This window comes from Marmota flaviventris, chromosome 20 (genome assembly GCF_047511675.1).
Source record: "Marmota flaviventris isolate mMarFla1 chromosome 20, mMarFla1.hap1, whole genome shotgun sequence".
Lineage (NCBI taxonomy): Eukaryota > Metazoa > Chordata > Mammalia > Rodentia > Sciuridae > Marmota > Marmota flaviventris.
In genome coordinates, this window is record NC_092517.1 from 21,087,015 (window position 1) to 21,110,185 (window position 23,171).

The 23,171-nt window shown below is 35.0% G+C and overlaps 1 protein-coding gene across 1 annotated transcript; it reads left to right on the forward strand.

The window, feature by feature from the left end:
* Positions 1-941: 941 nt before the first annotated feature.
* Positions 942-7,851, forward strand: LOC139703051 (zinc finger protein 420-like). The gene is made up of 4 exons (XM_071605973.1): positions 942-989; positions 1,202-1,334; positions 4,527-4,574; positions 6,713-7,851. The coding sequence occupies exons 1-4, from the start codon at positions 942-944 to the stop codon at positions 7,831-7,833; spliced, it is 1,350 nt and encodes a 449-aa protein (XP_071462074.1). The 3' UTR covers positions 7,834-7,851.
* Positions 7,852-23,171: the final 15,320 nt, after the last annotated feature.

Sequence of the window (23,171 nt, forward strand, 5' to 3'; positions counted from 1 at the left end):
AAGGCTACAGTGTTACAGTGAGGGTGCTCCACAATTTTTAAAATATATTTATTCCAACATGTCAGGACTTTTATTTTTTGCATCTTGTGAACAATGACTATAGTCATTCATCTACTAACCTGATTTTTCTTCTTGTTGTTTCTTTTATAAAATGTTGATACCATACAATTCTAATTGTGTCAAGTATTTAAATATTTTGGTATTCAAGATTTTTATTTGGTTATTTGTGTAGATGGGGTGATTCTGCTCTGATGTCAAGGTAATTCTTTTAATAAAGTATCTATGTTTAAGTAATTAGGATCCATCCACATGTGGAAAACCCATGTGGACATTTCTGGTGTGTCTTACTGATCTCATCTTCCTTTTGCACACAGAGATGATGATAGTCCTGTGACTCCTTTATTACTAATAATTTTATTATGTATTTCTCAAAGCCATCATTTTCCTTCGTTATATTTCCTTGGTTGTATGAGTTTTAAGTAACTTATCATCACCATTATATTTCAATTGCAATTATATTAAAAGATCTTTTTTCTTTTATTAACCATTTCTTTGCCCCAGTCTTTTGAACACATATGTGCTGCTGTCTGGGCCTTTATTCTACCAAATTTATTCACTTATTGAACTGCTTATAGAACTTGAAATATTTCAAATTTGTCTTTTCAAGAGATGGAAGTGTCACTTTACATGTCTCCAAATGTTGATATTTTATGAATATTTTACACATTGGGAATGTGTCATGGATGATAATTGAAACTAATATTATTGGGGAGTTCAATCTATCTCATGGATAGAAAGCAGAGAGAATACTACCAGACTGTTTTCAAAAGCTTTTTTTTTTAACCACTCTTTTTATCTTCCTTGGGCACAATCATCTTATGAGAGTATCTTTGACAAGTCTGATTTGCATCTGGAATGTATGCCAAATTTCACATTCATTGATGGCGGAAAAGTTAGAAGTTGGGCTTTTATTCAGTGCTTGGATTATGGTATATATCCTTCACTTCAGTCTGATATGGAATATATATATATGGTTTTAGGACTTATGTTCCATTATCTAATTCAGAGGAAAATACGTATCTTATTGCATAATTAAAGTAACTCTCCTACATGACAATCAGTACTACTAACTCTTAATCCAAACTAAACACTGAATAATGGTTTTGTCCGTGTGCTATTGAACTACCAATTTTTATTTTAGGAGCCATTGACATTCAGGGATGTGGCCATTGATTTCTCTGAGGAGGAATGGGAATGCCTGGATCCTGCTCAGCAGAATTTATATAGAGAAGTGATGTTGGAGAACTACAACAACCTGGTCTTTGTGGGTGAGCATAACTTTCCTTCAAAATTCCTAATTATCATTATTTAATTTTCTCCCATTGAAGTATTTTGGGAACTTCACCATAAGAATGGGATTCAGATTCATGTTTTCAATAAAATAGATGGGGTAGTTCTTGGTGCTGACAAGAAAACATTAAGTTTCTTTTCATCCTTAATGTTTTCCTTTGTTGGCATGATATATATCGTTCACTTGACATATGGTTGACTTAGAGGAATGCAGTGATGTCAAATCCTGTGGCCCACATATAGCAGAGGAAATAGTTCAGGTAGAGGAGGAAGCCTAAATTCACAAAGGTTGATTGAGAAGTTATCCAGCAGAAAAGATTTTTGAGAAGCTTTAATTTCTTTCTCTTGTTATCCTAGAAGAACCTGTCCTGTGTTTTGTGCTTTCAAATAATCTAGTCTCCGGCTTTTCCTCCAGTAATGTCTCCATACATGCAAATAAACAACAAAACACTCCCCTTGCCTTGTGAGTGTTGATATTATCTGACAGCTCTTCCATAATTTTTAAAGATATTTTTTAGTTGTTAATGAATTTCCCATTTATTCTTATGTGGTGTTGAGGATTGAACCCAGGGCCTCATACAAGGTAGGCAAGCCCTCTACCACTAGTCTACAACTCCAGCCCCTCTTCCATTATTTGCAGGAAATTTTTGTACATTTCTGGAGATCTCTAGGTCAACCCATTGTAATATATTAATATCAGAAGTCAGTTTCTCTAAACTTATTTGTACATTTTTTTTCACTAAAATTTCCTTATCAGAGTTCTTTCTGATATGTGTAATGGAGTTTTTATAAAATTATCTGCCATAGAATGAAAGTCAAGATGGACAAAGACTGCTCTTTTGAGAGATGGTGTAAGTTGTAGTTGAATAAGAGGATTTGTAAAATAATACATCTGTGGATATTTACAATTTGGTTGGTTAATTTCTCCTAATTTTTTCATTGTGTACAATAGGTTCTGTGTTGCAGACTGGGTTTCCTCATATCAGTTAATTGCTTCACAAATTAAGATATGCATGACTCTTGTTTGTATTGCCAATAATGTTATATGTGCTTTTGCTTGTATAAATATTAAGCCTCTTTTGTCTATGACTTTTATATTTTATCTTGATTGGCTTTTCATTCTGCCCATGTACGTAGAAATTGAAATTTTCTATATGTACATGTAATGTGGATTGATGGCAGTGATTCTCTAATGCTGAACTAACTACACCCCAAGCTCCTTTTCATTCATAGATCGTGAGAGGTTCTCACTAAGTTATTGAGGATGTCTTGAATTTGCAATTCTCCTGTCTCAGACTTCCTAGGTGCTGAGATTACATGCTTGCCCATCATTTGTATATTGATGAGTTTGTTCTTATTTATACGATAAAGACCACATTATTTTAAATGAAGCTTTGAGAAATGTTGCAAATCTCTTTTATGTATTGTTTGTAATTTTTATTATAATCAAGACTACAAAATAAAACTTACTGTCTCCAAAAAATTAAATATACAGTTCAGTAACATTTATTCAAATTGTTATGCAATATATCTCTAAAAAGGTTAGATCTCAAAACAACAACAACAACAACAACAACAACAACAACAACAAAAAAAACAAAAAACCACAAAACAAAACTATGCCTAGAAAGCAAAGGCTCATTTCTGTCTCCCCATCACCAAACCATTCTCTTTTGTTCAGAAAGCTGATGTCATATTTGTAGAATTCTGAAGTATTCTTTCTGTGACATATTACAGTTAACCTAGTGTATATACATTTTGTAAAATATATAATTAGAATAAATTCTTTGAAACTTCAAAGTTCTATAGTTTCTATATTCCAAATTGGCTCATTGTTCTTTTCAAGGGATATTTGGTTTGCATCCCCCATTATGGCTCTATTGAATAACAATGCAAAAACACTGGTGTGCAATTTTATTAATTTACTATTGATGTGAAGATTATTGGCACCCTCACTAAAAAGTCAGTCTACCTAACTCCATGTCTGCATTTACAATTGAATGCTGTATTTTTACTATTTTTTGAAGCAGGGAAATAGTCTTATTTGTATTTTGGGGGATATTAATACAATTTTAAGAATAGATTTCTCTGCAAAAACAATATTTTTTTTTAACAACGGGAGTCTGATGCATATTACCTGGAGACTCTAGTTAAATTTAAAAGATGTTTATACTACTTAAAGTTATCTTTCAATTCTTGAACAACAGCATGCCCAAGAGTGTTGAATCAACTGACACACATTTAGGGATTTTTGAATATTCCTATCACTTTTGACTTCAAATTTTTATTCCATGTTGGTTACAAAATAACTGTCACTTAAATATTTATTAACCTTTGTTTTAATACATAAAATTGGTCTATCCAGCATAATATCCCACTTGTGATTAAGAACAGGGATTCTATAAGTCTACAATAGTTTCAAAATATTTTCAAAGTCTTATACTTTGCAATTACCATTTTGCTTCACTGTATTTCCCTTTTCAGTAAGTGGGGATTGATTTCTCCTAGGATGACAGTGATTCTTTGTTTTAATTCAACACTCTCAATGTTTTCTTTGTGTGTTTGGGAAGTATGATATACATTGCGAATGTATTTACTCTTAATTCAGAATCTGGGGAAATGTTCCTTTTCTCTATTTTGCCTCTTTTCGAAGTCTTTTTAAAATTTAAAACGATTTCTATGTCCTATAACTGTCTTAAACTATGTTTTGTGTACTATAATTTAGACTGCACAGGGTTTTTCAGTCACTTTTTTGTGTGTCATGCTTGTATCCCTTTGCTTTCAGTATGTGTGTGTCCTTAGATTTAGAGTATACTGTGGACTATCTACAGTTGTAATTTTTATAGATAATTCAGATAGCCAAAGTTTGTTTCATCAGAATTTTGTAATCTTGAATTTGCCAATAAAAATATCTAAAAATGAAGAATCTCCTACTCATACTTTGTATGAGTATCAACTTGACTTCACTTTTAAAAAAATTCAATATATTTGTGGCTTTTCAAAACTATATTATTGTTACAGGTATATATGTCTATTAACAGTTTTGCTTTTATGCTTTTGTCTTTCAAATTCTATTTCAAAATTACATGTTTTGTGTCCCATTATTACAATAAAATCAATTGTTTGAGCCAAGAAATGTTTAGAATTTTATGACTTGTGTTGCTGTGCACACTTACATTTCAGTATGAAGGATTACCTTTCATACTTTTTGGAGAACAGATCTAGTGTTGATAAATAGTGTGTGCATTTATATCTTTATTTTCCTTTTCTTTTGAAAGATAGTAGCTGTGAATATAATGTTTTGGTTGATAATTTTATCCTTCCATCCCTTGAAAATAGCCCCGAATTCCATTCTGTGTTGTGAAATTTTGACTAAGGATTTCACAATTATGTAGTTACACATTTCTAGGTGACCCAACTTTTTCTCTTGGATGCTTTGAATATTCTCTGTAAGTTTTAAAACTTGGATTAAAACATGCTTTGAGTCTTTACAACTTTGAGCTGTTTTGGATGTTTTATTTTTCTTATATTCTGAGATGCATTTATTAGTACTGGAAAGAGAACTACCACTTTGCATTTTTTACCTTGGCTGGCCTTGAAATTTTGATCCTTCTGGCTCAAGCTCCCATGTTGCTATGTACAAACACCCCATGACTCTTTCAGAGATTTTCTAAAGAAAGACTTTAAAAACACATTTTCTGCTTATTACTATTAACAATTCTTGACTAAATTTAATTCCATTTTTTGTGTGTTGGTTTAATTCAGTAAACTTCTTTTAAATGATAATTTACTATTCCCTTTGAGTACTTCATAACTTATTTTCTTACAGTAAATTTAGCCATGATTTTTTCTGTTGGTAAGCAGGAACCCCTTTTTGAACAGTCCCCAAATATTTGCATGTTTCATATTTTTCTTTTTTAATGAAACAAAAGAAAGTTTGTAGATTTTAAAAATATATTGTGAAGCAGGAAAGGCTTTGTGTAACACAATGTATTTTCCTCTACTATATTACTCTACATAGGAATGTACTCATCTTGCATACTGTGAGCACTAAGATGATTTGGAAAGTTCTCAATGTAATTTTCTGTGTTCATTTTTATTTGATTTATATGTTTCTGTATTAACAATGGGCTTAGATTTAATAACCTACTCCCCTGCTGCTGTTCCTTTATTGCTGTAATTTCTTATGTTTGCAAAATATACTCAGCCCAGTACAGTAAGTAAACATGATTATTATTTTTATTTCAGCCATGATTTCTCATCACCCTGAAGAAATTTTACCAGAGCAGGGAATACAAGAGAGAGAGGGAAGATATGAAAAGTGTGACATTAACCATTTACAACTAAGAAAACAATGGGAAAATATAGGTGAGAGTAAAGTTCAAAAATCATATTATAGTGGTCAAAACCAATTAGTAGTCCCTATTTATGATAAAAATTTCATGGTCAAAGGACACCGGAAACAATAAATATCTGAAAAAAATTCAATTTATTTCACTTACTTCTGAGGAGCTGTGTGTCTGTAAGAATATATCCACAGCCATTTTTGAAGTGAAAAGAAATGTGGAAAATTTGAAATCTGGTCCATGCATCAGTTTTTAACTTGGCCAGTTATAAATTTAGCACCGAGTTAAACTTCCATTCAAACATTTGCACAGAGAAGATATTTTTAAAAGTGATAATTTGAGAATTTCTTTACAAAATGTCCATTTTTCTGCAACAATACAGTAATTTATCCTTGTGCCCAAATAGACAATATTAAGAATTGTAGAAAGGTTTCTAATTCCCCACTATTGCTCAATGATAATTCTGATTCAGATTTCTGGAAAGTGCACTATACAGATAATGCTATAAGTAACACCATTAGCCACGTCTCTACCCTGAGTAATTACCAGTATATTTACATTGGTGATAAAAATTATGAATATAGAGAAACTTCTAGGCATTTTTTAAAGGAAATATACCAAGATGAAAAATGTGGGAAAGTTTGCTTCCATCGAGACAAAACTTGCAAGTGTAAGGTATATGAAAGGGTTCTTTATCACAGTGCAGAGCTTTCTCAATACAAGATAATTTATAGAGAAAGAGAGTCCTATACGTTTAAAAAATATATCAAAGCATTGGCTTGCTCAACATCTTCTAAACACAGTAGATACTATGACAGTGATAAACCCTATAAATTTAAAGAATGCAAAAAAAAAAAAAAACTTTTAGTGAAAGGTTACAACTTGTTGAGCATCAGAGGATTTATACTGAACTAAAGACCTGTAAATGTAAAAAGTGTGGCAAAGACTTAAAAAAATTTCAACTCTTACTCAACACCAAAAAATTTATTCTGCAGAGAAGACCTACCAATATGAAGAATGCAATGCACTCAAGAACTTTACTCAACATCACAGTGTTCATACAGGAGATGTGCAATGCAAATGCAAAGAATGTGACAAAACTTCTAATAAAAGCTCCAATCTTATTTGTCACCAGTGGACACACCCTGGAGAGATGCCCCACATATGTAAACAATTTTGCGAAGCTTTTACTCAAAAACAAAGCCCTAAAAATCACCAGAGAATTCATACTGGAGAGAAGCCCTACAAATGTAAAGTGTGTGACAAAAGTTTTAATACAAACTCAGAGCTCAATCGCCACAACAGGATTCATACAGGAGAGAAGCCCTACAAATGTAAAGTCTGTGGCAAGAGTTTCAGTCAAAAATCATCACTTACTCAGCACCAGCGAATCCACACTGGAGAGAAGCCCTACAAATGTAAAGTGTGTGGCAAAAGTTTTAATAGAAACTCACATCTTGATTGCCACAACAGAATTCATACTGGAGAGAAGCCCTACAAATGTAAAGTGTGTGGCAAGAGTTTTAATAAAAAATCATCACTTACTCAGCACCAGCGAATCCACACTGGAGAGAAGCCCTACAAATGTAAAGAATGTGGCAAAGCTTTTAATAGCATCTCACAGCGTAATTGGCACAAAAGTATTCATACTGGAGAGAAGCCCTACAAATGTAAAGTGTGTGACAAAAGTTTTATTACAAACTCAGAGCTCAGTCGCCACAACAGGATTCATACTGGAGAGAAGCCCTACAAATGTAAAGTGTGTGGCAAGAGTTTCAGTCAAAAATCATCACTTACTCAGCACCAGCGAATCCACACTGGAGAGAAGCCCTACAAATGTAAAGTGTGTGACAAAAGTTTTAATACAAACTCAGAGCTTAATCGCCACAACAGGATTCATACTGGAGAGAAGCCCTACAAATGTAAAGTGTGTGGCAAGAGTTTCAGTCAAAAATCATCACTTACTCAGCACCAGCGAATCCACACTGGAGAGAAGCTCTACAAATGTATAGAATGTGGCAAAACGTTTAATCAAAAAATATTACTTACTCTGCACCAGAGGATCCACACTGGAGAGAAGCCCTACAAATGTAGAGAATGTGGCAAAGATTTTAATCAACAATCATCACTTACTTGACACCAGAGAACCCATACTAGAGAGAAGTTCTATAAATGTGTACAATGGCAAAGCTTTTAAAATTGAAGGTCACATCTTACTAAACATTATAGATTTTTTACTGCAGAGAAGTTTTACAAGTGAAAATGTTGCATCAGTTTCTTTAAGGATGAATCAACCCTTTTTTCACAGTAGTTCAACAGTATTTCATACCAGAGAGATGATAGCACAGAAATTATACAAGTGTAAAATAGGTGACATAGTCTTCAACAGTTGTTCACACCCTACTCAACACCTCAGAATTCATACGAGTGAGAGGACATGTGGAAAAAATTTTGCAAAGCTTTTGGCCATTGATCAAACATTTTAAAAACACTGGAGAATTTATAGCATATAGAAACTCAAAGAATGTGTCCAAGACTGTATTCAAATTTCAGACATTTTTCAATTTCTGACCTCATATCTGTAGCAAGTGTGGAATAGCATTTGTCCAAAGTGTGTACCTTAGATAACAGCAAAATATTTACAAAAACACCTTGACCAAAATAAAATACTTCAAGGGATGGGCTATAGATAAGAAACTTATCTTATCTATAGCCCATCCCTTGAAGTATTTGAGACCTAGGAGGGAAAAAAATCATTTAAATGTGGAAAATGGGTAATTGATTTTTGACATTTGCTGAAAATTTTCTTAACATCTTTAACTGATATTGTAGAAATAAGGAAATACAAATATAGAATAGTGCATCCCTAAAAGGATATAATTTTACTATAAATCAACAATTACTAAAGAGTCTCATTTTTCACAACTGGAGAAATAACAATTCTCTGAGTTGATTATTTCAGAAGTCTCTTAATGATTTATATGAAATTTTAATTTTTTAGTTTTTATGTTTGTACATAAACTTAGGGGCACTTAATCAGTAAACCACATCCCCAGATTTTTTTTTCCATTTTTTTAGAGATAGGGTTTGCTAAGTTGTATAAGGCCTCACTAAGTTATGGAGCCTGGCTTTTAACTTGCAAAGCTTCTCACGTCCCTAGGGTCACAGGCATGGACCACCATGCACGTTTTACAGAGCATTTTTACTTATATTTGCCTTACAGATGCAATTTGTTTCTAAATAAAGTGTGAGTTTCTTAATGTTAACCTTGTCATGCATTTAATGATGTTATGAGGTCACACATCTCCCACTATTCACTTTGCTAATGGATCGATGCAATAGTAAAACATTCTATTGGGTAAATAATGCTGTAATGTCTCCATTAATTATTTCATATGTTTAATCAAGGTTTATTTGGGGCATATTTTTATGTAAATTATATACTCTTATTTGTAATTATGGAAAAATTAAGATAGTTATAGGAAGTTCCTAGGGATACTAAAATAATGCCCAGATATCCCTAGTTTGAATTACAACTTTAACATTTCACCTTATAGAGTTGCAGTACTCCCTAAGGGATCTACAACTTTGGAGAGTTATACAAGCTCCCAATCAGGGAGAGGAGAAAGACCCAAGAGAGTAGGAGCCAATGTGCATATTCAGGTAAAAAAGGAGGGTTGCTGAAGGGGAAATAGTTTCAATGGTTCCTGTGGAAACCACGTGGTCCACAGGCCCATCCTGACACTTGAACTGAAGAAACCGTGCAGTTCCTCATGAATCCATGAAATTAATCACTGAAGAGTGTAGAAAAAACATCCCAATATAGGACCACCTCTTTATTCTTGTATACCCAGTAGAAAAGTGTAACCAGAAACATGTAAAATGATGACTGTAAAAAGACATACTATAGGAGCATTTATGTCCCCACATTTTTATTTCATTATATATTTTGATTTTATAGACCTTTATGTTCTACTTAATGACTTACAATATAATATTTGTTATACTTATTGGATTATATGATAGATAGCATGTGTCATGGTCTTTGAGACCCCTCTGCAATCCAGTAATTATAAGATACTATAAACTAACTCTATCCCTCTTCAGATCTTACAGCTCCAGAAGCCCATGACACCACAGAGAGAGAAACACAATTTTGATTGAAATAAACCTCTAGACTCTAATCTACAAGTCCTGTTCAAAAAGTAAAAACACAATATTCTCTTCATATGTGAGCCCTTTGGGTCAACAAAGCACCACCTACAAATATTGCATTTAACTTTATTTGGGAAAATAAATAGTGAAATATAATGATAAATTCTAGGAGAATAATATTCACACTATTTTTTATTCCAAAGGGTAAATCTCTAGGCTTCATGCTTTTCTCGACTCCATGTTATTTTACACAGAAAATGGCTTCATTTTACATATGAGAGTTTTACCTCTTTATAAGGTCCAGAGGGAAGATTCAGTACCAGAGATCTAAAAACAATACAGATCTAAAAACAATAAAGATCTTCCCTTTCCATGTGCCTGCATGATGTCTGCATATCCCTGTCGAAACAGCTAAAGAATGCTGATTTCTCAATGCATTAGGCTCAGTGGTTCACTCATCAGAACTTCAATTTATTTAGTCATCTCAAGGCTATCACTCCCTCCTCTGGGTTCTGACTTGTTTTTGGGAGGATGTAGTGTTCTTCATGGGATCACTAGGTCATGCAAGCTGTTAGAATGAAGCTTTTTTTTAGTTTAACTTGTATTTATTCAGCCCCACTTTAAATACAAGTTACAAGACTTCAGATTGTCACCTGTGGAGAGGATGCTCTGCCCAGGACTTCCCAGTCAGGACCCTGAAAAGCTGTTTCAGACTCCCTAGTACATAGGTTCAGTGTTGGGGTTTTCCTAGTCTGGCAATACATTTGCCTGTGTCTGTTAGTTTTGCTTTCTCTCTTGCTTTCATAGTATTATTCAAAGAAACACTGTCTTGTGTGAAGAGAGTGTCTTCCTTATCTATTGGATCTGACCTGCCAAGTTGAGCAGCTGTCCACATACTTAATGTCATAAACACAAGCATGTGTTATCTAATCAGTAACTAGCGTATCTTTCTACTACATGATTTTTATTGCATGGGGGAAGAAATTGAGAATGCTTTCTTTGAGAGCACATAGCACTATTAATAGTATTCATAACACTGCTATGTAGTATTCCCTCTCTGCTCAACTTGTAAGTATTTCTCTTGTGCTGCTTTGTAAAACAAATAGAAAAGAGTTGTAAACCAAAAATTTTGTGATAATAGATAGTTGCACAGACTGACTTGGGCAACTATTTACCATTGTTTATTATTTTGTTTGGGCTCTAGGTAGTCTTTTGTAATTTTATTTAACCTTAATGACATTACCATTTATTGAAGAGTTTTTAACTCACAAATCTTCTCTGTATACAAATTTCCCCTTATCATTTTCAAAATTTCTCACTCTTTTTAGGTATACTTGACAGTAGAGCGAATTTTGACATATTATACATGGAGTAAAACTCATTTTAGTTAGCATTCCATTCTTGAGGTGTACATAGTGTGGACCTTCACTGGTGGTGTAGTTATATATGAACACAGAAAAGTTGTTTATGATTTATCCTCCTGTCATTTGTATTCCTGTTTCCCTTTTCTTCCCTTCATTCCAACTTTGTCTAATCCACTGAATTTCTATTCTCTCTTCCTCCCTTGTTGAGTGGTTTGGCATCCATATATATTATATATTATATATAATGTCTGTTTCATTCTACTATCCTTCCTATCCCCATGTCCCCTCCCCTTGCTGCACTTCTCTCTACTTAATCTAAAGTAACTATTCTTCCCCAGTCCCCATTGTGAATTAGCATACACTTATCAGAGAGAACATTTGGCCTTTGCGTTTGTGTGTGTGTGTGTGTGTGTGTGTGTGTGTGTGTGTGTGTTGATGTGTACGTGTTTGGGGGGGGGGCTTATTTCATTTAACATGATATTCTTCAACTCCATCCATTTACCACCAAAAGCCATAGTTTCATTTATCTTTAAATCTAAGTAATATTCGATTGGTGGGGGGAATATATATATATATATCACATTTTATGTATCCATTCATCTGTTGAAGGACACCTAGGTTGGTTCTATGGTTTAGCTATTGTGAATTGTGCTGCTATAAATCTTAATGTGGCCCTGTCCCTGTAGCATGCTGTTTTTAAGTCGTTTGGGTATAGTCCGAGGAGAGGGATAGCTGGGTCAAATGGTGGTTCCATTCTGGTTTTGCAAGGAGTCTCCATACTTATTGACATCATGACCTTCAGCGAATGTGGCATTCAGAAGATGCTTGGCACTTAATTGCTGCCTCAGAATTCTTACATTTTACTGAGAAACCTTTACCAGACTTTGTAAGCAAGTTCTAGAAGGAAGATTCTTGCTATGGCTTATAGGCCTGTATTCAATCTCCTTATGCTTTAATTACTGGAAATGTAAAAGTTAATAATGGAAGATGATAGATATCTTGTAACAGGTAGTAAATGTAATTTAACTAATTGTATCACCAGAAATAATAGAGAAAAAGGAACGATGATATTCATTAGCCCTCTTTTGTCTTATTACCAGGAAATATTTCAGAGCTATGGTAGGCCGATGCTGGTTTTCAAGTCTTACTACAAATACACGCCCAGCTAGCGAGATCTAAGAGTGCTCTTGGGCTCATAATAGTAGGAGTTCTTCCCTTGGTTTATTTTATTGATCCCATGGTCACAGCTTTGTTTTCCATATCTCACATATTCAACATGCAAAATTTCTTAATAATTTTGCTCAGAATACTTCCAAGGCTCTTCACAATCAAATAAATGTTGATGAAAGGATTGAGACCAAGCTAAATGCCTTAGAGGCTGCTGTCATGAATATAGGTAATAAACTTTCTGCTTTGAAATTCAAGGAAAGACTTAGATGTCATGCTACCTCTAAGTATGTGTGTGTTACTGCTGCCAAATGCAATGCTCTTAATGGTATTGGGAGAAGGTTCAAAACCATTTATTGGATATTTGTCAGAATAATGATAATAGCTTGGATCTTTTGGAGCTGCATCATCAGATTCAAGATATACAGAAAAGTAAGATTGATTTTTCAGATCCTACTTCATTAGCTGATCAAATACTTAAAGAATTCAACAGCTTTAACCCTGGAAATATTTTTAAACACTCTGCATGGGATATCCTTGTATTGTTCTCATTGCTACTAATTGTCTCTTGTGTTGTAATTGTAGGATGTTGTGCCCCAGAAGAAGAATTCAGGGACTCAAATAATGACCCATCACCTGCTTTTTCAAAGAATGAAGGATGGATATGTGGGAAGCCCCTCTGAATGACCCATACTTTCCAATCCTGAAGCAGGAGGCTCTGACCAGCTCAGATAGAGAGGTGGGCATTTTCCTTGGGCATTTTCCCAGCTCAGATAGAGAGGTGGGTCTTCAGATGTAGGCATTACCCATGAGGGTTGACTTACCCTCATGTATCCCTTGTAACCCTGCCCCCTCTGGTTTTTTTTGAATAGAACTTTCTAAGAACAAGAATCCTCCAATAAAAGTTCTCTTCTGAATGTGGTCACTTTCTCACCAGCCTCTCATTACTTTCTCTTGCCCTCCCTTTTGGGGAACCTGAGGCCAAGAGCGTAGAAGCAGTCCTGAAGCTTGTGTAAAGGTAAAGTGTCTCTGTTTTTTATTTGGTGTCCCTGGAAATTCACATAAATCACCTTAAGTTCAGTTGACTGTGCAGGTTGGGTGTGGTGATTTGCCTGAATTGCATGGGCAGCAATTTGTAACTGGTGTTCAGAGGAATCACACACACACACACACACACACACACACACGGCTTATATTTTTCAAGAGTAAAAGCAAAAGCAAAAATGGCCCTGGGATAACTAGATATCCATAAGAAGAAAAGAAGTATTTGGATACGTCATACCTCACAACATTTACAAAAATAAAAATTTTTAAAAGAATCAAAGGCCTTTGTGTAATAGCTGGAAGCATAAAACTCATAAAAAACAGTTGAGAAAATTTTGGTTACTTTGGATGTGATGATGGCTATTTAATATTTTGTATTTATTTTAATTATGCCACTCAATTAGAATAATCCCTGTTTACAAGTGGTATGATTTCATGTCAAAATAAACCTTAATGTTATGTGTAACTGAAATTCACTAATAAAAAAATAAAATTTAAAAATGAACAAAGGCACTGGAGATGTAGCTCAGGGGTAAAACACCCCTGAGTTCAATTTTCTGTACCAACAAATGATTATTAAAGGAACAAAGACATTTCTGAATGTAATAGGCTTAATCTTGACTGTGTTGATACTTCTGTGGGTTCAGTGAAAATGTGAACCATTTTCATGATAATTCATAACTTGCTAAAAATATGCCCACAAAATTATAATATTTCTCTTTTTTTGTGACTCAACAATACATTTATGACTACATGAAGAAGCCACAAGTATATAGATGTTAGTTTGGGGTCAGAAGTTAATTAGTTAATATTATTTGTTTGACAGCCCTTCAGCTAATATGATTCCACACAATGCTAGGGATCATTTGGCTCCAGGGGAATAATCTTACTCTTGAGAAATTTCAATTTTATTTAAGTCTAAATTTAAGAAAAAATGGATGTCCAGGTTTGACCTATACAAGGTAAATGTGGTTGGAGTTTTTCAGATAGAAGTCCCCATTGGGAACAGTGAAATTTCAAATAGTATATATGGAAGACTAGATGAAGTCTATAGTTTAAAAAAAACATTGTGACAAAATTATAAATATATTTTTCTTTACCCTTCACAAAATTTATTATGCCACATCATAAATCTCATATCTAAAATCCTGTAGATACTTTCCAAATATATGTCATTATAAGCAGTATCTTTTCGCACCTGCCTCTAATCCCTGCAGTTTGGGAGGCTGAGGCAGGAGGATTACATGTTCACAGCCAGACTTAGCAATTGGTCTCTAAGTAAAATTTTAAAAGGGCTGTGAGTGTTGCTCAGTGGTTAAGCTCCCCTGGGTTCAATCCCTGATACCAAAAAGAAACAAAGAAAAATTGTCTTTTCTAAGAATCTATTGTTCAATACAGGGTCATGAGATTTTTACATGTTTTCTGCTAAGAATCTTGTAGTTTAAATTCTCATATTTACACCTTTACTCCATTTAAAATTGTGTAAAGTGTGAGATACTGTTTGAGATCATGTTCCATGTTTTATGTGGATGGATAGTTATTCCAGATGACTTGAAAACATTTTTCCTATAATGTCTTGGCATTCTCCTTGAAAAATAATCGACCATAAATATAAGGATCTATTTCTAAATTCTATTTCATTTACTTATTTATTTTTGCAGTAATGAATTTGAATCTAGGAGCACTCTACCACTGAGATTTATCCCCAGTTCATTATTTTTTTTTTTTGTTTTGAGACAAGATCTTGCTAGGTTCCCAAGGGTGACCTCAAAGTGTCAATTCTCCTGTCTTAGTCTCCTGAGTTGCAGGTACTATAGGCATCCACAACAACGCCTGGCAATATTGTTCCATTTAATCATTTTGTAAGTGTGACTCAGTACTGATTACAGTAACATTTTAAAAATAGCTTTGATGAAGATGTACTAAATATACATAATAAAGTGTCTCTGCATGGTATTTTAACACATATGCCACATCCACTGATGAAATCCTGTTCTCATTTCCCACCTCCACTCTTTAACCTTTAAAAATCACCAACCTAAATTCAGGTGTAGCTTCCCCACATGAGGGACAGCATGCAGTGTTTGTATTTCTATGTCTGGTTTTATTTCATTTTACCACACTACCCTCCAATTTCACCCAATTTTTGCAGGTGGCAGGATTTGATTTTTATGGATGTATGCCTACATATATGCCATATTTTCTTTATCCATCTGTCCCAGAATTCCTAGGCTATTCCATATCATTTCAACTGGGAAGTGCCTCAATAAACATAGGCATCCATTTATCAGATGAGTCGGTCTGCTTCCCATGTCAGGAAACAGACTTTGGGGGAGCTGGGATATCCTCATGCTGTGGCTAGAACGTGGTCTGGTGACCTGCGTGGGAGTGGAGCATGGTCTGCAGTTCTGTTGCCCTGCAGAGGTGCTTGTCTGTGTCTCTGCTCTGCAACTTGAGAGTCGTGCCTGTGCTCTAACTGCAGGCATTGGGACCTGGGTCTGGAGTCTCACTGGAACACAGAGGCTCTGAGATCTGCTCGGTGTTCACAGCTCTGGTGGATTCTGTGAAAATCTGCTGTATGGGGTCCTGTAAAATGCTCTGAGATGTTGTGTTTCATCAAGGCAAGACCACAAGAGAAGGTGCCTGATAGCTTTCTCAGAGTCATGCACAGAGCAGCAGAAATGGGATCTCCTCTAGTCCACCATCTGGGATCCTCCTCTCTCTCCATTTCTTATGTCAATTTTTGAATGCTTTCTATTTTCCTTTTTATTTCAATATTATTTACTCATGATTTTTATTTGCAGTATTTAGTAGGTGAGCATGAGTTGGCATGTGGTGTGAGTAAAGGGAACAATACTCATCACACAGGTTTCCTATTATCCCAGCATCTTTCTTTGGAGAGATGCCATTTTTCTCCTTCCTTCTCTGAAATCTCTGATTAATAAGTCCTTCCTAAGTAGACAGGGATAAAGCTTTTCCTTTAGGTCTGCAAGTCATTCATTTATTTAGTTAATTTCATTAGTGGTCTAAACTGATTGCTGCATCTTCATGACACCAATCACCAGTAGCATCATGGTGTCTAGTTGGTGATAGACTTTATGTACCACAATGGCTACAGCAAACAGTCCCAGCCTGTAGTTGTCTGTATCATTTGGGTACCTGTCATCACACTCAGAGGTTTGGAAAATGCAGAATCATCTTAGGATAAATTTTCCAGAGTTTATTTCCATCATTAGCAAATTACCTTTCTCAATAGTTTGTAGAAAGTAAATTTTATAAAAAATACATGTAGAGAAAAGAAAATCCTAAGGAAAAGAGCAAACTTAGAAGATGTAAAATGTGTACACAATTTATTAACATATTGTAACATATTGTCATGCAGCTATCTAGTACATAACTGACATAAGGCTTAGTTGTCAGATCTATCAGAATCTGTCAATTTCACTTGTTCTTTAAAAGTGCCAATGTTGACATCATAAAATCTTTCTATAGTATGTTCATTTTCAATATCTTCTAAGTTTGCTCCTTTCCTTAGGATTTTTTTCTCTACATGTATTTTTATAAAATTTACCTTTTCCAAAGTATTGAGATAGATAATTTGCTAATAAATTCTTAGTCATTTAAGGGCTAACATAAGTCTGTATTTTTATTAGTTGTTGATGGATCTTTATTTACTTATATGTGTGCTGAGAATTGAACCCAGTGCCTCACACGTGCCAGGCAAGTTCCCTGCCCCTGAGCCTTGGCCCTTCTGTTCCACATCTCTATTTTGCTCTTCCCAGCCTTACCCTTCACCTCTTATTCTTCAGGTCCTTGGCACTAAATGGACCATGGCCTCATGGTCTTGGTCTAAGCTGGGGCTGGGGCCATGCTTGGGCTGGTGTGAAAACTGGGTCCCTGTGTCTGGATGAAAGGGTCCTGTAGCAGAGTGTGGTGGCAGCTGGAGGACCTTTCGCAGTGGTAAAAGTGGCAGTGGTGGCGGCCGGTTGGAGCACCCTCATAGAACTCTTTTCCCACCTCTCTCCTATCAGAGTAGAGTTGCACTTTCATAGAACATGCCTGAGTACAGAGCACCACACCATCTTCCAAAGTGCTTTACCATTTACCTTTGCCACTGCAGACTTGTCCGTTCCAATCACTCAACGTCCCTGTTGCCAGCAGTCTTATAGTTGTGTGTGTGTGTGGGGGGTGACTATCCCTCTTCCTGGTGAATCTACAGTAATCTCTGCTGCCTTGACTATTAGCTTCCTTGAAGAGTCCTGCTCGATACTCATATTAATATATTTATTTGCCATGTAAATATTTTCTCCTTTGTGAAATCTCTTTTGAAATTTCTCATCTGTGCTGGGCTCTGTTAGGATGTATTTACTCCCCCCCCCAAAGAAATGTGAAGTACTTTGAATATTCTGCACTCTAAGCACTTTACTAAAAATGTTCATGGACAACATCTCCCTTTCTAGATTTTCTTTAAAAATTGAGATCCAGTGACTTAAAATGACCAAAGTAGAATTAACAGAGGTAAAGTCCTAGAAATATTCAGGGGGGAATCTTGGAAAAGAGAAAGTAACAAAATCAGAGAAGAATAAAGTTAATCTAAACCCCGGAGTGTTTAGGTGAATACTGTGGCCCATGTGCTCTGTGATGAGATGACCAGGGACCTTTCCTGTGGGTGAGGACAACACTAAGTGGTTTGACCCAAGATTACAGCAACTGGGAAAGTGATCAGGTCTAATCGAGGTCCTGGTCCCACCTGTTATCTAACCATGACTCCGTTCTCAGCTCATCTTCTGGGTGTTCCTCCCTCCTAGGAGAATTTTCAAGTTTTGAGAGCTCTAAATTCTCTATTAAGTATTTGGTGGCACTGTCCCAGGCAGGTGTCTCCCATCTCACTGTGTTGGGGATCTGTCTCTGCCATTCTGAGTTTGCAGACCAGAGACCCGTGATTTTCTTTTCCCTGGGCTTACAGCTGCATTTTCTGACTTTCTGGTAAATATTGTGAGCAAGGACAAGCTCACTGGAGACCTTCCAGCTCCTGTTCCTCAGGGACTAATATGTGTGAAGATTGAGGGTAGCCATTGGTGGACCTTTGTGTTTTATACGAGATGGACTTGTCCTTATTTGGATGTAGTTTTCATCTCACTTTGGAAAACTATATCAAAAAAAAGGAGAGGAGATTCCAAAAGTTACTAGAAACTGGGATATTTTTTACATATTCTTGAAGGAGGGTAAATGTTAACACTGTGAATTTATTTTATTGTTAGGATACGTAAAACATTCAAGTTATAAAATAACGCATTACTATTATATTAAGTGATAACATTTGTGATGTTTTCTTTCAAAGGTAATTCAAAAGTGTGTTTTCTGTAATTTATTTATTGATAGATTTCTTATTTGTGATACATGACAGCACAATGCCTTTCAATTTATAGTACACATATAGAGCACAAGTTTTCATGTCTCTGGTTGAACACAAAATAGTCACACAATTTGTGTCTTCATACATGTACTTGGGGTAATGCTGTCTGTCTCATTCCACCAGCTTCTTTACCCCCATGCCCCCTGTATTTTTTCTCCCTCCCCTTTGCCTTATCTAAAGTCCCTGTATTCCTCCCATGATCCCCCTTCCCAATTATGGATCAGCCTCCACATATCAGAAAATATTCAGCCTTTGATTTGGGGGATTGGCTAACTTCACTTAGCATAATATCCTCCAACTCCATCCATTTACTAGCAAATGCCATGATTATATTCTCTTTCAATGCTAATATTCCATTGTGTATATACACCACAGTTTTTTAATCAGTTCATCTGATGAAGGGCATCTAGGTTGGCTCCACAGTTTAGCTATTGTGAATTGTGATGCTATAAACATTGATGTGGCTGTGTCCCTGTAGTATGCTGTTTTTAGATCCTTTGGGTATAGACTGAGGAGAGGGATAGCTGGGTCAAATGGTGGTTCCATTCCCAGTTTTCCAAGGAATCTCCATACTGCTTTCCATATTGGCTGCACCAATTTGCAGTCCCACCAGCAATGCATGAGTGTACCTTTTCCCCCAAATCCTCGCCAACACTTGTTGTTTGTCTTCATAATAGCTTCCATTCTGACTTGACTGAGATGAAATCTTAGTTTTGATTTACATTTCTCTAATTGCTATGTTGAACTTTTAAAAAATATTTGTTGCTCAATTGTATATTATATCCTGAGATGTGCTTGTTCAGTTCCTTGGTCCATTTATCGATTGGGTTATTTGGTTGTTGTTGGGTTTTTTTTTTGTTTGTTTTTGTTTTTGTTTTTTCATGTTAAGATTGAGTTCTTCATATACCCTAGAGATAAGTGCTGTATCTGACTTGTGTGTGGTAAGAATTTGCTCCCAGGATGTAGGCTGTCTCTTCACCTCACTGATTGTTTCTTTTGCTGAGAAGCTGTTCAGCTTGAATCCATCCACTTATTGATTATTGGTTTTAATTCTTATGCTATAGGAGTCTTAATAAGGGGCCTAATCCAACATGATGAAGATTTGGACTTATTTTTCTTCTCTTATGTTCGGGGTTTCTGGTTTAATTCCTAGGTCCTTGATCCACTTGATGTTGAGTTTTGTGCTTGGTGAGAGATGGGGACTTAATTTTATTTTGCTGCATATGGATTTCCAGTTTTCCCAGCCCCATTTGTTGAAGAGGCTATCTTTTCTCCAATGCATGTTTTTGGTACATTTGTCTACTATGAGATAACTATATTTATGTGGTTAGTCTCTGTTTTGGTGCCAATATCATGCTGTTTCTGTTACTATTGCTCTGTAGTATGGTTTAAGGTCTGGTATAATGATTCCCCCTGCTTTACTCTTCTGCTAAGGACTGTTTTAGCTATTCTGGGTCTCTATTTTTCTGGGATTAATTACATAATTTCCTTTTCTATTTCTATGAGGAATGCTATTGAGATTCTGATCGGAATTGCATTAAATCTGAATAGTGATTTTGGAAGTATGGTCATTTTGATAATATTAATTCTGCCTATCCAAGTCCAAGATTGATCTTTCCATCTTCTAAAGTCATCTTTAATTTCTTTAGTGTTCTGTAGTTTTAATTGTAGAGGGCTTTCACCTCTTTCATTAAGTTGATTCCCAAGATTGTTTTGTTTCGTTTTAGTTTATTGGGAATGAGGTAGTTTTTCCTAGTTTCCCTTTCAGAGGATTTGCCACTGAGGTACAAACTGTCTTTGATATATGCGTGTTGATTTTGTAATCTGCTACTTTGATGAATTCATTTATTAGTTTTAGTAGTTTTCTGGTGGAATTTTTTGGATCTTCTAGGTATAGAATCATGTCATCAGCAAATAGTGATAGTTTGAATTCTTCTTTTCCTATGGTTATTCTTTTAATTTCTTTCATCTATCTAATTGCTCTGGCCAGTGTTTCAAGAACTATGTTGAATAAAAGTGGTAAAAGACAGCATCCCTGTTTTGTTCCAGAATTTAGAAAGAATGCCTTCAATTTTTCTCCTCCTAGAATGATGTTGGCCTGTTGCTTAGTGTAGATAGCCTTTATGATGTTGAGATATGTTTCTGTTATCACAAGTTTTTCTAGTGTTTTGAACATGTAAAGGTGCTGTATTTTGTCAAATGCTTATTCTGAATCCATTGAAGTGATTATGATTCTTATCATTAAGTCTATTGATGTGATGAATTAACTTTATTGATTTCTGAATGTTGAACAAACCTTGCATCCCTGGGATGAGCCCCACTTGATTGTGGTGCACTATCTTTTTGACATGTTTTTGTATTTGATTTTTCAGAATTTTTTTTCAGAATTTTTGCATCCATGTTCATTAGAGAGATCGGTCTGAATTTTCCTTTCTTTGTGTCTTTGCCTGGTTTTAGAATCAGGTTGACATAGAATGAGTTTGTAAGTGTTCTCTCTCTTTATATTTCATGGAATAATTTCACAAGTGTTGGTGTTAGTTCTCTTTGAAGGTCTTGTATTTATTTAGTCCTGGGCTTTTTTTGGTTGGTAGGTTTTTGATGGTGTCTTCTATTTCATTGCTTAAAAATGATCTGTTTAACACACACACACACACACATCTCTCTCACACACACACACACACACACACACACACACACACACATATATATATATATATCATCCTGACTCAAGTTTGGCTAAATCATGTTTCTAGACACTTGTTGATATCTTCAATATTTTCTGTTTTATTGGAGTACAAATTTCCAAAATAATTTCTAATTATCTTCTGTATTTCTGTAGTGTTCATGGTGATATTCACTTTTTCATCATGGATTTTAGTAATTGGAGTTTTTTCTCTCCTTCTCTACATTAGCATGGATAAGGGTATATCAAATGTATTTATTTTTTCAAAGAGCCGACTTTTCATTTTGTCAAATTTTTAATTGATTCTTTTGTTTCAATTTCATTGATTTCAGCTCTGATTTTAATTATTTCCTGTCTTCTGCTTTTGGTGTTGATTTATTCTTTTTCTAGGGCTTTGAGATGTAATGTTAGGTCATTAATTTGTTGACCTTGTCTTCTTTTAAGGAATAAACTCCATGCAATGAACTTTCCTCTTAGTACTGCTTTCATGGTGTCCTAGAGATTTTGACATGTTGTATCACTATTCTCATTCACCTCTAAGAAATTTTCAATCTCCTCTTTGATGTCTTGATCTCTGCAACTCATTCTTCATTCAATAGCATATTGTTTAGTCTCAAGGTGTTGGAGTAGATTCCATTTTTATCATTGATTTCTAATTTCTTTCCATTATGATCTGATAAAATGTGTGGTCGTATCTCTGTTTTGTATTTGCTAAGAGTTGCCCTGTGGTATAGTATATAGTCTGTTTTGGGGAGGATCCATGTGCTGCTGAGAAGAAAGTGTATTCACTTGTTGAAGGATAAAACATTCTGTATGTGTCATTTAAGTCTAAGTTATTGATTGTATTACTGAGCTCTATAGTTTCTCTATTTAGTTTTTGTTTAGAAGATCTATGAGTGGTAAAAGAGGTGTGTTAAAGTCACCCAGAACTATTGTGTTGTGGTCTATTTGACTCTTGAAATTGTGAAGAGTTTCTTTACTCAACATAGATGCTCCATTGTTTGGGGCATATATATTTATAATTGTTATGTTTTATTGGTGTATGGATCCCTTGAGAAGTATGTAATATCCTTCTTTATCCCTTTTGATTAACTTTCCCTTGAAGTTCACATTATTTGATATCAGGATGGAAACCCCTGCTTGTTTCTGCAGTCCATGTGTATGGTATTATTTTTCCCAACCTTTCACCTTCAGTCTGTGGATTTCTGTTCCTATGAGATAAGTCTTTTGGAGGTAGCATATTGTTGGGTTTTTTTTTCATTCAATCTGCCAGTCTTTTGATTGCTGAGTTTTAGAAATCAACATTCAGGGTTATTATTGAGAAATGATTTGTATTCCCAGTTGTTTTTGTTTATTTTTCGTATTTAACTTGTTTTCTGTTTGATAGGTTTTTTTTTCCTTTAGAATGATACCTCCCTTTTCTGACTTTTATTGTTGTTCATTTCCTCCTCATGGAATATTTTGCCAAGGATGTTCTGTAGTGCAGGCTTTCTAGCTGTAAATTCTTTTAACTTTTGTGTATCATGGAAGGTTTTTATTTTGTCATAAAAGTAACATTTAAATCGAAATCTAAATTTTAATTTAGCTGGATATGATTCTTAATTGGCATCAATTTTCTTATAGAGCTTGGTTTATGTTGTTGCTAA

Coding starts and splice junctions, on each gene's coding strand:
- LOC139703051 (XM_071605973.1), top strand. CDS start 942: ATGGCGGAAAAGTTAGAAGTTGGGCTTTTATTCAGTGCTTGGATTATG. Junction 1,335..4,526: donor CCTGGTCTTTGTGGGTGAGC/ATAACTTTCCTT, acceptor GTGCACACTTAC/ATTTCAGTATGAAGGATTAC. Junction 4,575..6,712: donor CTTTTTGGAGAACAGATCTA/GTGTTGATAAAT, acceptor ACCAATATGAAG/AATGCAATGCACTCAAGAAC.